Here is a 12,548-nt window from a genome sequence, read left to right on the forward strand (position 1 = left end):
TGCCAATAAAAGCAGACAAAAAGAGGGAATAAGTGAGTTATTAACTTAACTATATTCATCACATATTGAGAATAACTTTTCCCATCTCACTGTACTCTCTCTCTCTACGCTTTGTGCTTTTCCCTCCACAGTCCTCCTCTTCCCAGGAGCTATTGCACCAGTTGCCCTTCCAGCCCACACAAGATGATCTCCACTTCCTGTTCAAACATTTCCGGAGTACGGAGAGCGTGGCGGACGAAGAAGGAGCGCAGCCCTCGGCCCCTGTCCGACTCCGCTCACGCAGTCTCAGGTAGCTTGGTATCATCCAGTTAACTATACCGTGCAGATTTATGGACTGTTTGCTATCGTTACAAAAACATTTCCATAACACAGAACTGCACTGGAAGAAGAGGTGATGTCATTGAATAAGTTTGATTTGAGTTGGTGCAACCAAAGAGACACAGCTCTTTAGGGGTTTTATGGTCACATTAAAATGACACCCTTACACCTCTGAAAAATAATGATTTCATATTTAACAAACTATTATAAACAGGTTTTAAAGAAGTGGAGGAGCTGCTCACATCTTAACAAAAACATCAAACCTCTGCCTCACACCTGTCCTTCTGTGTTAGCCATGTTAGCCTTTCTGGTTAAAATGCCTCATTTTAACCTGTAGGTAAATAGGTAACTAATATCTTAACCTGCTGAACATCAATACCATGAGCGTGAACGCTATAAAAAAAACAAAAGGTAGGGGAAAAAAAGTTATTCATTTGAATGTTTCATTATTGAAGCGTCTTCTCTGCCAGTAGCATTGTCATGTTAGCTAACATTTACTCATCATTTCTGTGGGTCAGTTAAGTGCATTTCCCTCTTTTATGCAACAGCTTACCCAAACATAGGTTAAAAATAATTTATGAGAGATGAAATTGACAGTTTGCAGCACTGCAGCCCTTGATCAGCCTGCAGTTAACCTCAGTGTGCACCTTATAAGCAGAGCTGCAAAAAGAAATGTGAAAAAGCAATGTCACACTTGGTAAGGTTGCTTCTCAGCCTGGAAATGACAAAAGTAGACCTCAAAGTTCCTTAGCGTCTTAAATGTGTGATTATAGATATTGAATTACTGGCTCGGAGGATGTAAATATGGTGGGATAATTTTTTTTTATGTGGTTCTGGAAGAAGTGTATGTGCTGGTTCCTGGTAATCCCCTGGATTAAAGTAAAGCATTTTCTCATCAAATAAGCCTCTAAATAGCTCTGGTGGTGTTGGAGTGAGGTCGCTCTATTTTATGAATCTTTACAAAAATGTTTTTATTTTTGTGACATGTTTATGCCACACACACACTGACTGACTGACTGAAGGCTGAGAAGAATTTTTGACAACGATTGACGACTTTTTGGTCTAATTACTTAAGTTAATGCTTGGTAGAAAGACTTCTTTATCCAGCAAAGAAGCATTGTCTTTGCTCATCCGCTGTCCGGGGATGAAACATGAGATTCCAGAAACCCTGTAATAATGACAACGGAGAGAAAACTCCTCCAGCTGAACTGTTGGACTGTGTAGCTTTAAAAAAAAAAGGTAACAGATTTCTGCGATGCTATTAAACACGCCTAAATTACTTCACATGTTGACCCTAGAAATAGATGACTGACAAGTGTCCACGTTGCTCCAAAATAGCTCCAGTGGGTGTGTAAAGCATTTCTCATTGCCCTCAAATAGTTCCCAAGGTGCCTCACGGTTGCTATTTCCCTCAGATAAAATCACACTGCATGTGCAACTGTTGTGGTTCCCAAGAAATATCACATGTTGATATTTTTATTTGTAGTGTATGATGTATTGGGGCGCCCAGGGCTTCTATTTTTAATGCATGTGATGACAGTTGACTGATTTGTAACGTGTATGGACAGTTTAGAAGGTGCCCTCTCGTAACTGAAGCCCTATGCACACAACAGATGTGGTCACGGACACTGCAGACGAGAAACTGATCTAAATCACGTTAGGGTCATTTTCAAACGTGCTGCGTTTATGACTTGGGATGGCAGTAAACACTTTGAGTTGGAATTTACTCATAAGATATTAATAGATGTTGTGTAGCTTCAATTTCATTGTTGACATTTCACAGCATCAGTATATCACTGTCTGTTGATTTCAAAAGAACATATGCTTTAACTTACACATGCTCATGTATTATGGGTCTCTATTATCTATCACCTCTCCATCCCCGTATCAAGTCTATTGTTTTATATGATTCAAATTTACCATCCATAAATTATATATTTGACATAAATTTTTTTTGAGTTATTTATTGTTATAAGGTATTTCTGATTTATTTTTTCTTTGTTTTTTTTTTGCCTGGTCCTCATCCAGCCCTGGACGGACCTGTGGAACATTTGACAATGAGATTGTCATGATGAATCATGTTTACAAAGAACGCTTTCCTAAGGTACAGTCAGTGTTTTTATTGTCCCTTTCTCTCCCTCTGTTCTGTATTTACTAAAGATTTTCAGTGTTGCTAATGTATCCTCATGCAAAATGACGATCTACAATTGTTTGCATGAGCTTTTTTTTTTTTTACGCATGGAAACCAGGATAGGAGATTTTAATGCTCCTGGCAAAGTCAAAATCTTCAGTCACTCACCGCTGGGATTTAAAGTAATATTTAATACAGTACTGCCATCAGCGTTTTAAATGAAGTCTTCCATCTTCGTCTGTATTCCAGGCGACGGCCCAGATGGAGGGTCGGCTGCTTGACATCATTGCAGAGTGTTCCCCGGGCTCCGCTCTGCCCCTGGCTGACGGGGTGCTGGGATTCATTCAGCACCAGCTGCTGGAGCTCGCCAGAGACTGTCTGGACAAGTCCCAGAAAGGCCTGGTCACCTCCAGGTACTTTGTGGAGCTGCAGGAGAATCTGGAGAAGCTGCTGCACGAGGTGACTTAAAAGAAACATACACATTTTTTGTTCACAGTTAGTTATTCATCCATTCATCCACGTTTGTTCCTTCGATTTCTGACCATTGGCAGCTCAGATTGCCCTCTGGGACAAAACAGCATGCTATACTGTAGCTGCGGTGGGAATATTAAATTTAATTTGCCTGTTTGATTGACTGTCATTTGGTGCTGGTCATTGGCAAGTGATAGTATTGTCTTTTTCTATTATTACATAGATTTGTGTCTTGGTCAGGCGTTTTATTACATAATGATTCATTACACAACTGTTCCACCAAGATTTTTACGGCAGCAAATGCTGCCTTCTGCGAAACAGATTACAGCCTCTGCTACAGACTCAGATTCCGAACGACTCTCTTTTTTTGCTCAGAAAGTTGGATAATCTAACAATGAGTTCATTTCTAATAGTGCCATAATTGGCTAACACGCTCATTGCGGTGTTCCTCCAGTATCCTAGCAGCTTTGTTTACACTACAGACCAACAAGGATACACTTTTTTGTCTATAATTTCCACAAGACCACATTTGCAATTATTTTTTCATCATTTCTCATCTTAGAAAAGTTTATTTTAAGCAAATGATTCCATATAGCAAATGGTCCCATATGGTCATATGATAATATGTTTTAATTTGTCCCTGCGCTCGCTAGTTTTTCCTCTGGATTTACAGTTGCTGTTTCATAGCGATGTTTTTCTTTCTGTACCTTTAAAATCAAACCTTGTAGCTCTGACTCTGAACTCTGACTGACTCTTTCACCAACTCTGCAAAACATTCTGTACCTGTTGTTTGACCAAGGCAAGCCAATGTTAGACTAAGATATGCAGAAGATGAGACGAAATAAAGTGTATTCGCAAGTATTTGCTTTTATTTATTAACCTTGAAAGGCAGCAAGCAGAAATGAGCATAAATACGATGTCTAAATACCAGCCACACTCACATGAATCAACAACAAATAATGTAGGAAGATGAAATGGATGCTAAAAATAATGTGAGCCAGAGCAAAGTGCCGACAGCCTCTGTGATGAGCTGCGCTGCCTCCTGGCTGCTGCCAATTGGATTAAGTTGCAGTAATAATCCATCATCCTTTGTCCTTCCCCGATCAGGCGTACGAGCGTTCAGAGAGCGAGGAGGTGACCATCATCACCAAACTGGTCAAGAAGATTCTCATCATTATTTCCAGGCCTGCCAGGCTCCTTGAGTGTCTGGTAAGAATCATTTGCAGACAAAGTAGCGATTATAAGTGCGACACAACATCAACGTTGTGTTCACCAGCTTAGAGCCTTAAATAAAACCATCTGTCCCCTCAAATGCAGTTATGACAGGTGACTTGATGACATGCTGTAGTAATGATAGTTTTTGCAGTAATGATAACACAGTTGCTGTTGTTGTTGGAATAAGCCAACAACAAGTTTGACTTGAAGGATAATAATAATGTGTAAAAAAAATAAAAAAATAAAAAAAAAATGCATTGAAATCACAACACGGCTTTTGTTGCTCTTCTCCAGGAGTTTGATCCAGAGGAGTTTTACCAACGTTTGGAAGTGGCAGAGGGTCAAGCCAAGGTTGGCCAGGGCATCAAGACTGATATTCCCAGATACATCATCAGCCAGCTCGGCCTCAACAGGGATCCCCTGGAAGGTTTGTCTACTCCATCAAGGCATTTTTCAATAATTTCTTTAAAATTGAATTGCACTTAATATTTTGTGCTAGATGAATGTCGGATTGTTTCCATGTTCCTTAGAGCATGATCATATCATTGAACAGTATTTACTTTGTTCAAGTGTGCAGCCATTGACACTTAAATCCTATAGTCCTTGCAGGTTGTGTCTTTGCTCTATTGCTTTGGTTCTATTAATTCAATGAGATCATCAAAACCCAACACTGCTTTCCACACAGACATTGAACAAAGTAGAGAATTTGATGCCATGAATCATTACACTAAACTCACACATTATCACATTAAAAGATATGCCAACAATTTAAATATGCTACGAATACAGCTGTCTGATTTTGTATTATTGAGAATCATTTGTCCATTAGTTTAAATGCAGGCAGTTGAATAAACTTTCACTGTCCTCACTTGAGCTTATTTAAGCTGAATAGTGTTTGATGTGCGTGCCTGATGCTGTTACAGAGATGGTCCATCTGGAGCAGACAAGCCCAAGTCACAGGTCGGCCAGCAGAGAGTCTGATGACACTGGAGAGACGACGCTCACGCAGGTAAAAGCTTACCTTCAACATTCGAGACTGATTTAATGGACTTGAAATGGGTTTGACAATAAACAGTGGTGGTGGGTGAAGAAATCGTAAAGGCAGTGGAAGTTGTTTTCAAATAAGCAATACGTTAGAAATAGAGCAAAACAACCCTGAGATGATGAGATACAGTTTTAAGTGGTGAATGGAGAACTTGTCTGCAGGCAGGCAAAACTTCATCGCATTATCACAGTGAAATCATCAAGTAAATATGATTCATGCTTTCCAGCATTAAACTAAGTTCCTGTTATTTTCCATCTGTGTGTGATTCAGAGCCGAGCAGCATGCACCCCTCCTCGAAGGAAACCACTGGAGAGTGACTTTGACACCATCAAGCTCATTAGCAACGGCGCCTATGGGTGAGTAAGACAGACTCTTTGTTTGCGTTTGACTGAATCACTCCGTTTGTGGACAATTATCCCAATGAACAGAAGCAGACAAAAACCTAAAATGCGGAGGCTTTGTCATAGTATTTTTGTTTACATTGAGAGTTTGACTGGAAATTTCACCAGTAAGTGATGCATGTTTTCTTTTTCCCATCTTCTTTTCCTAACGTTATCTCTCAAACTATCACTCCTCCACATCTGACCTGCCCTCACTATCTGTGTATGCTCTTCCCTCTGCACCCCTTTGTACCCCCGTACAGGGCTGTGTTTCTGGTGCGCCACAGGGAAACCCGACAACGTTTTGCCATGAAGAAGATAAATCGTCAGAATCTGATTCTCAGGAACCAGATCCAGCAGGTGTTTGTGGAGCGGGACATCTTAACCTTTGCTGAAAACCCATTCGTGGTTTCTATGTTTTGCTCTTTTGAGACTCGGAGGCACCTCTGCATGGTCATGGAGTACGTGGAAGGTAGGGTTGTCTTGGATTGTAGATGCATACACATTTACAAGATGTACATTTAGTCTCAAAACATCTGATCTGACTGCCCCCTTTGTCCTTTTCAGGTGGAGATTGTGCAAACCTTTTGAAAAACATTGGTCCTCTGCCTGTGGACATGACGCGGATGTATTTTGCAGAGACTGTCCTGGCGTTAGAGTATCTCCACAACTACGGCATCGTACACAGAGACCTCAAACCTGACAAGTGAGTCTCCAACCACTCACAAAAGAGAATTTCACATTTGTAATTTTCTTTTATCTCCACTTTCAGGCAGCTCTTTATTTCTTTCATGCTTTCATCATTTTCAGACTCGCTATAGGTTTTTAAAGACCAACAGTCTTTCTGAAGTGGGAGCACAATTTTGAGGGGAAATATTCTGCACTTGATATTTTTTTTAAATGAGATTTATGATTTGCGGTTAGTGTTTGATGTAACTTAAAACATTTTTGTGTTTCCCTCCTTTGTAGTTTGTTAATCACCTCCATGGGCCACATTAAGCTGACAGACTTTGGACTGTCGAAGATGGGTCTTATGAACATGACTACCAACTTGTATGAAGGACACATTGAGAAAGACACCAGAGAGTTCATTGACAAGCAGGTTTGTCTCTTCTGCTTTCATCCTCTCCATTTCTTCTGTTGTTACTGACCTTAACTGACATCAGTTCTCCCTCTCTTCTTCTATGTTTCCGCTCTGCAGGTGTGTGGGACTCCAGAGTACATTGCTCCAGAGGTGATCCTGAGGCAAGGCTATGGAAAACCTGTGGACTGGTGGGCCATGGGCATTATCCTTTATGAGTTCCTAGTGGGCTGTGTGCCTTTCTTCGGAGACACACCAGAGCAGCTCTTTGGTCAGGTGGTTAATGGTAAGAGATCCATACGCTTAATACATTCTTAATTTAAAGTTTTCCTTGCAGATTTATTTTTGTCTTCTGAAATGAATTAATTGCCATGAGATTATACATTTGGGGTGACTCTGGGTTATGTGCTTCTTTGTCTAGATGACATCATCTGGCCCGACGGGGAGGATGCTCTGCCACCGGATGCCCAGGACCTTATCACTAGACTACTGAGGCAGAGTCCTCTGGATCGTCTGGGAACAGGTCGGTTGCAGTTTGACTCACGACGAGTGGGGGGGGGGACGTTAAGCCTGCTGGGTCCCAGGTTGCATGGCGCTGTGAGCTTCTGCTGGCCAAGAGGAGGCACATATGGATTTTGTTGTCACTGTGACCTCATCAAATTTGGAGCCAGCAATGGACATGAGGCATCTCACTAGTAGGGGATAGTAAAAAACAAGTTACTCACTCGCCTAAATTATAAACTAGACATCTCAAGTCTGGTGCAGGCAGTTCAAGCCAGTTTTTATATTACTTTTATGTTCACTTTTACAGTGAATAAGATGTGTTAATAAGAGAATGTTTTCATTTACTAACTATTTTGCTGTATGATTGATGGTTCAAGTTATTTTTCAAGCAAAACCTGTAACATTTGATGATCATAAATCATAATAAATATGTTTGGATTTTGGACTTTCGTTTGGAATAAACAAGACAAGTGATGACAGCACCTTGAGCCGTAAGATACTGTCATTGACAGCAGCTCCACAGTAAAGGATTTAACTCAGTTTTCCCACAACGAATGATAATAATTGGTTCTCTAAGGAGGCACTCCTTCCATTTTGGCTGAGGAGCATCTGTGAACTTTGTTTTATGTCTTCTCCAGGTGGAACTACCGAAGTGAAGATGCACATGTTCTTCCTGGGTCTGGACTGGAACGGGCTCCTGAGGCAGAAAGCTGAATTTATACCTCAACTTGAAACTGAAGAGGACACCAGTTACTTTGACAGTACGTGTATCTATTCACAAATACACATATTATGGACTACTGCGACACAAATTTGTATCTCTGCTCACACACAGACGAACCTACACTGTGACACACCTTGGTTTGCAACACAGCAGAACACACTTCAATGAGAGCAGGCTGTCTGAATTTCTGTGTTTTTTGTGGTGGAGGAGTAGAGACCTAATTTAATGCCTTATGAGTGATCTCAATTAGGATGAAAGCAATGTCATCAGTTTAAAATTTTTTAAATGTCATTGTGATCTAAAGCTCGATCGGAGCGCTTCTGTCACATGGGCTCAGATGACGAGGATGACACCAACGATGATGATGAATCATCTCTGGAGCTCCGTCAGTTCTCCTCAGTAGCCCATCGCTTCAGCAAGGTATGAGTTCTGGCTCTGCTTGTTGATCCTCACACAACCTTCATTACTGTACAACTAGGAAATTAATATATTTAACGTATATAATTTAGTCATTGACATTATTGGTGTGAATTCTCAGTAAAAAAACACTCTTTCTGCTTAAACTCTAGGTGTACAGCAGCACTGAGCACCTGTCCACATCCACACCGTCCAACCAGAGCCTGTCGTCATCAGAGCGAAGCCACAGCGAGGAGAAGGAGGAAAGGTGGGAGGGCAGGGGGGTCCATTCCCCGGGTGACGGGCACAAACACTCGGCTTGTGGAGACAGGAGGGCAGATGGACACAGGGGGAGGTGAGAGCATGAAACACCAAGGAGAGTGATGTCCTTATTGTGAGAAGTATACAGTCCCCCTCATTGACTTGTTCATTGACCAGAATTGATAAAAATGTGAGTTTGAAATGAAATATATTCCGTCTCTTTTATGAGTAAGTTACGAAACCTTTGTTTTGATAGGATCCAATGATCCTGTTCCCTGATGTATTCATTTTTACATGACCTCTACTGACCAAGTTATGTTGCTGTGGCAGATGAAATCAATATTTTTCTAATAGTGATCGACAATTAGTTTTTCCTCAAAATGAATGTAACTAAATAGCAAGAAACAACATGACAAAGCTAATTTCCTGGTAAATAAGGAAATGCAATACAACCTGAAAGAATTCTTGGTAAATCTCCCCAATTTGTTGCCTTTCATTTTTTTTATTTTTGGTCTGTAGTTGCCGTCTTCACAGAGAGAGCACAGTTGTTTACTCGTAGTTTGATGTAAAAAAAAAAAAAAAGGGGGGGGGGATATATATTTTGAAAATATGTGAAGTGATTCTCATCCCAGGTTTTATTGAAATCCTGTGTTTTGACTGTGTGATTTTGTGTGCTCCTTTTCAGTCTGCGTCCTCGCACTTCATCCGGTTCCTCCCAGTCAGAGCGCAGTGCCAGCCCGCTGGTTATGAACAGCACCCAGAGCCTCGACATCATGCCTCGCTTCGCCATCTCTGCAGAAGAGGAGGGTACGAGGAAGAAACACAGACCTTTGTGTATTTGTGCTTATTATTGTCGTCCACTGTTATTTTGCATTAGTCAGTCCTCAGTGGTGACACTTTTTGTTTCATGATGGTAGATGGGATGGTTTCCAACCTGCGGCGCATTCGTCTCCGGAGCAACAGCACAGGCACCAGGCCGTCGTTTAGAAGAGGGGCATCTCGACGAATTGCTCACCAGCTGGAGACCCCAGAGAAACCCAGATCCCCGGCCGGCAAAGTCCCCAAGTCTGCGTCTGTCTCTGGCCTCTCTCTCATCATCACCCCAGGTAGACAGGAGAATAATCTCTCTAAAATAAAAGATAAAAATAAAAAAGACAGTAGAATAATCTGTGCAAAATACTACTATCCTTGTCCCCTATTTCTAGTTACCACTGCAGCTTGTACATGTTTGGTGGCGCGCTTAATTTCCAGCCATAATAATTATAGAGGCACAACTGTGTTGTGTCTATATTTGCTTAGACTATTCATGTGTCCACAGTGCCCCCTACAGCCTGATCCTGACACAAGAGTCACACAAACCATAAATACTAATACTGTGCCCAAGATAACGCTTTGAAGAATAATGCATAGTAGGATAACATATGGATTCTAATAGGATTATTTTTATAGTCGTTTGGTTGAAGTACTTTTATCAAATACTAAATGGTGCAAAACACAAAGAAGTAGCAGGTTTTAGCACATACTATATGTCCATATTCTTTCACCTGATGGCCTTTTTGATCATCTTCCCCTCCTGATGCAGACGACTCAGCAGGTCCTCCTACGAGCCCCAAATCCTCTTTGTCCCTGTCGTCCAACCCCTCGTCCAGAGACTCGTCTCCCAGCCGGGACCTGAGCGTCAGCGTCAGTTGCCTCAGGCCTCCTGTGGTCATCCACAGCTCTGGGAAGAGGTTTGGCTTTGCCCTGCGAGCGATCAGGGTCTACATGGGAGACAGTGATGTCTACACTGTCCACCACATGGTCTGGGTATGTGTCCTGAACAACAGGCAAAGGTGGATTTAATGCAGTGTATAAATGTGTTAGAATTTGTCTTTTTTAAGTAAACATTGATTATAATAATTTGGTGAAACTCTTTCTCTGGTAGTAACAGCTGATTAGATGGTTGCTTGACCAGTTATTTTGATCTGAGTTTGTGTGTGTGTTTGTGTTCTCAGTGTGTTGAGGAGGGCAGTCCAGCACACGAGGCCGGATTGAGGGCTGGTGACCTCATCACTCACGTCAACGGGGAGTCGGTCCAAGGACTCGTCCACACTGAGGTGGTGGAGCTGTTGCTCAAGGTAAGTGTGCACAATACACTGGTTTTCTCTCACACAACAAGTCATTTTCTGACTCCTTTCCTGCCCTGTAGATTTGTGTTTATGTTAATGATCTGTTTTGAACAGAGTGGCAACAGGGTGACCTTGCAGACGACTGCTCTAGAGAACACGTCCATCAAAGTGGGCCCTGCCAGAAAGACCAGCTACAAGGCCAAGATGGCCCGGCGCAGCAAGAAGAGCAAGAGGAAGGACGGACAGGACAGGTACATGTAGGGAATATGAAGTCATACCTGCAGCATCACTGTTTCACATTTGGACAGATTGCCAATGACTTCAGTAAACAATCGCACATTTCTTTCTTCTATAATAATGTTTTATTTTAGCTAGTCTACAAAAATTACATGGTTTATTAGACATTGATATCACAAAATATATACTCTTATAATCAAAATTCCAGTAATTAGGATTTTAGTTGAATTGATTGAAGTCCTTTACTCTGGATAAGGTTTTACCTTCAGTGCTTAGTTTTCATTCAACAACAGGTATTTTTGTTGTGGAGAAAGTTAAAAGAAAGAACAATACTATATATTAAACACAGAACTGACATCCTTTTTCTTTTCTTTTGCAGCAGACGACGTAGCATCTTGAAGAAGCTGTCGAAGCATACGCCGCCTCCGCCCTTGCAGAGCAGTCGTAGCTTCTCTTCAGGGTTCCACCAGTCATCGAGTGACAGCCTCTCTGGTTCCCCCACACAGAGTCTCTCTCCTGGGCCTTCCACACCTTGCCGCTCCCCTGCTCCTGACCACTCTGGAGGTGAGTGAGGGTGCCTTGTATCATTTGCAAAGTGTAGTCTGTGTCCTTGTGGTCGTGTGTCTCTGAAGGAAAAATTCTATTTGATCTCTCTGTCCTTCTATCAGATTCAAGTTCTTCTCCTTGCTCCAGCTCCCCTAACTCACCTGTACCTCAGGCCCGCCCCAGTTCCCTACATGTTTTGGGTCGCTACACTAAAGCTGGCCGCTGCAAGTCCACCAGCAGTATCCCTCCTTCACCACTGGCCTGCATCCCACCTCCTCAGGCTCTCTCTCCCCAGTGTTCTCCATCCTGCCTCCCCAGTCACCCCAAATCCCTGCATGGTTTCCATGGCAAAACATTGTCCCCTCCCACTATCGCGCGCCATTCTGTGCGTCCCCGCAGCGCAGAACCTCCACGTTCACCGCTCCTCAAGAGAGTCCAGTCAGCAGAGAAGCTGACGGGAGACAAGTCAACGGGAGGGTACCATGGAGAAAGGAAGGCCTACAACACCCGCCGCCACACCATGGAGGTTCCTCTGTCTGAGGGGGAGGGGCTGGAGGACATGGAGGGGGACACCGCCACTGGGTTCGTATGTGTCGGTGAGCACGGCCGCCAGGGGCTGTACATCGGAGGGCAGAGAGGCTACCATGACACAACCAGCGGAGGCAGCGAGCATCACCGATCTATCGCCTCGCAACAACACCGGGGCGGCAACCACCACTCCAACGAGGTGGTGGTGATGAGGAAGCTGGCATTGTCCGAACGCAGGGACTCCTTCAAGAAACAGGAGGCCGTACAGGAAGTGAATTTTGATGACTTGGAAGATAAAGAGATGCCGCCAAGCCCAACACTTCCTGTCACACAGCCGAAGGCATTCAAGGCGTCCTGGATCAACTCGCCCCCGAAAGAATCCGGTGTGAAGCTGGAAGGAAGAGGATCACAGGGTAAAGCGACACAGCAGAAAGCCAATCCAAAAGACAAAGGAGGGTTTTAGTTTTTCACTTTGCCAGAGATAATAGGTCGACAAAGTGAAAAGAAGTTTTTGACCTGCTACTGTACTTACAGGCCTTGTGTGTACAGAAAACTGTGATAAAGTCCCAAAATCAACACAAGCAGCTGCACGAAGATGAAAGT

The 12,548-nt window shown here is 42.8% G+C and overlaps 1 protein-coding gene across 3 annotated transcripts in view; it reads left to right on the forward strand.

The window, feature by feature from the left end:
- Positions 1 to 12,548, forward strand: part of mast3a (microtubule associated serine/threonine kinase 3a) — a 27,687-nt gene that overhangs the window by 12,872 nt on the left and 2,267 nt on the right. For all 3 annotated transcript variants that reach the window (XM_035634059.2, XM_035634057.2, XM_035634058.2), the window contains 22 exons: positions 132 to 289; positions 2,347 to 2,422; positions 2,699 to 2,908; positions 4,028 to 4,129; positions 4,430 to 4,562; positions 5,059 to 5,144; positions 5,451 to 5,536; positions 5,824 to 6,032; positions 6,128 to 6,266; positions 6,530 to 6,662; positions 6,762 to 6,927; positions 7,063 to 7,164; positions 7,784 to 7,906; positions 8,174 to 8,289; positions 8,439 to 8,620; positions 9,212 to 9,333; positions 9,444 to 9,632; positions 10,109 to 10,332; positions 10,521 to 10,643; positions 10,749 to 10,885; positions 11,251 to 11,435; positions 11,540 to 12,548. The exon at positions 11,540 to 12,548 is cut by the window's right edge and continues 2,267 nt beyond it. In XM_035634059.2, the coding sequence (XP_035489952.1) occupies positions 132 to 289; positions 2,347 to 2,422; positions 2,699 to 2,908; positions 4,028 to 4,129; positions 4,430 to 4,562; positions 5,059 to 5,144; positions 5,451 to 5,536; positions 5,824 to 6,032; positions 6,128 to 6,266; positions 6,530 to 6,662; positions 6,762 to 6,927; positions 7,063 to 7,164; positions 7,784 to 7,906; positions 8,174 to 8,289; positions 8,439 to 8,620; positions 9,212 to 9,333; positions 9,444 to 9,632; positions 10,109 to 10,332; positions 10,521 to 10,643; positions 10,749 to 10,885; positions 11,251 to 11,435; positions 11,540 to 12,408 (3,870 nt within the window). In that variant the 3' untranslated portion in view covers positions 12,409 to 12,548. The remainder of the gene's footprint in view (positions 1 to 131; positions 290 to 2,346; positions 2,423 to 2,698; positions 2,909 to 4,027; positions 4,130 to 4,429; positions 4,563 to 5,058; positions 5,145 to 5,450; positions 5,537 to 5,823; positions 6,033 to 6,127; positions 6,267 to 6,529; positions 6,663 to 6,761; positions 6,928 to 7,062; positions 7,165 to 7,783; positions 7,907 to 8,173; positions 8,290 to 8,438; positions 8,621 to 9,211; positions 9,334 to 9,443; positions 9,633 to 10,108; positions 10,333 to 10,520; positions 10,644 to 10,748; positions 10,886 to 11,250; positions 11,436 to 11,539) is intronic.

The sequence above is a fragment of the Scophthalmus maximus genome, chromosome 5 (assembly GCF_022379125.1).
Source record: "Scophthalmus maximus strain ysfricsl-2021 chromosome 5, ASM2237912v1, whole genome shotgun sequence".
Lineage (NCBI taxonomy): Eukaryota > Metazoa > Chordata > Actinopteri > Pleuronectiformes > Scophthalmidae > Scophthalmus > Scophthalmus maximus.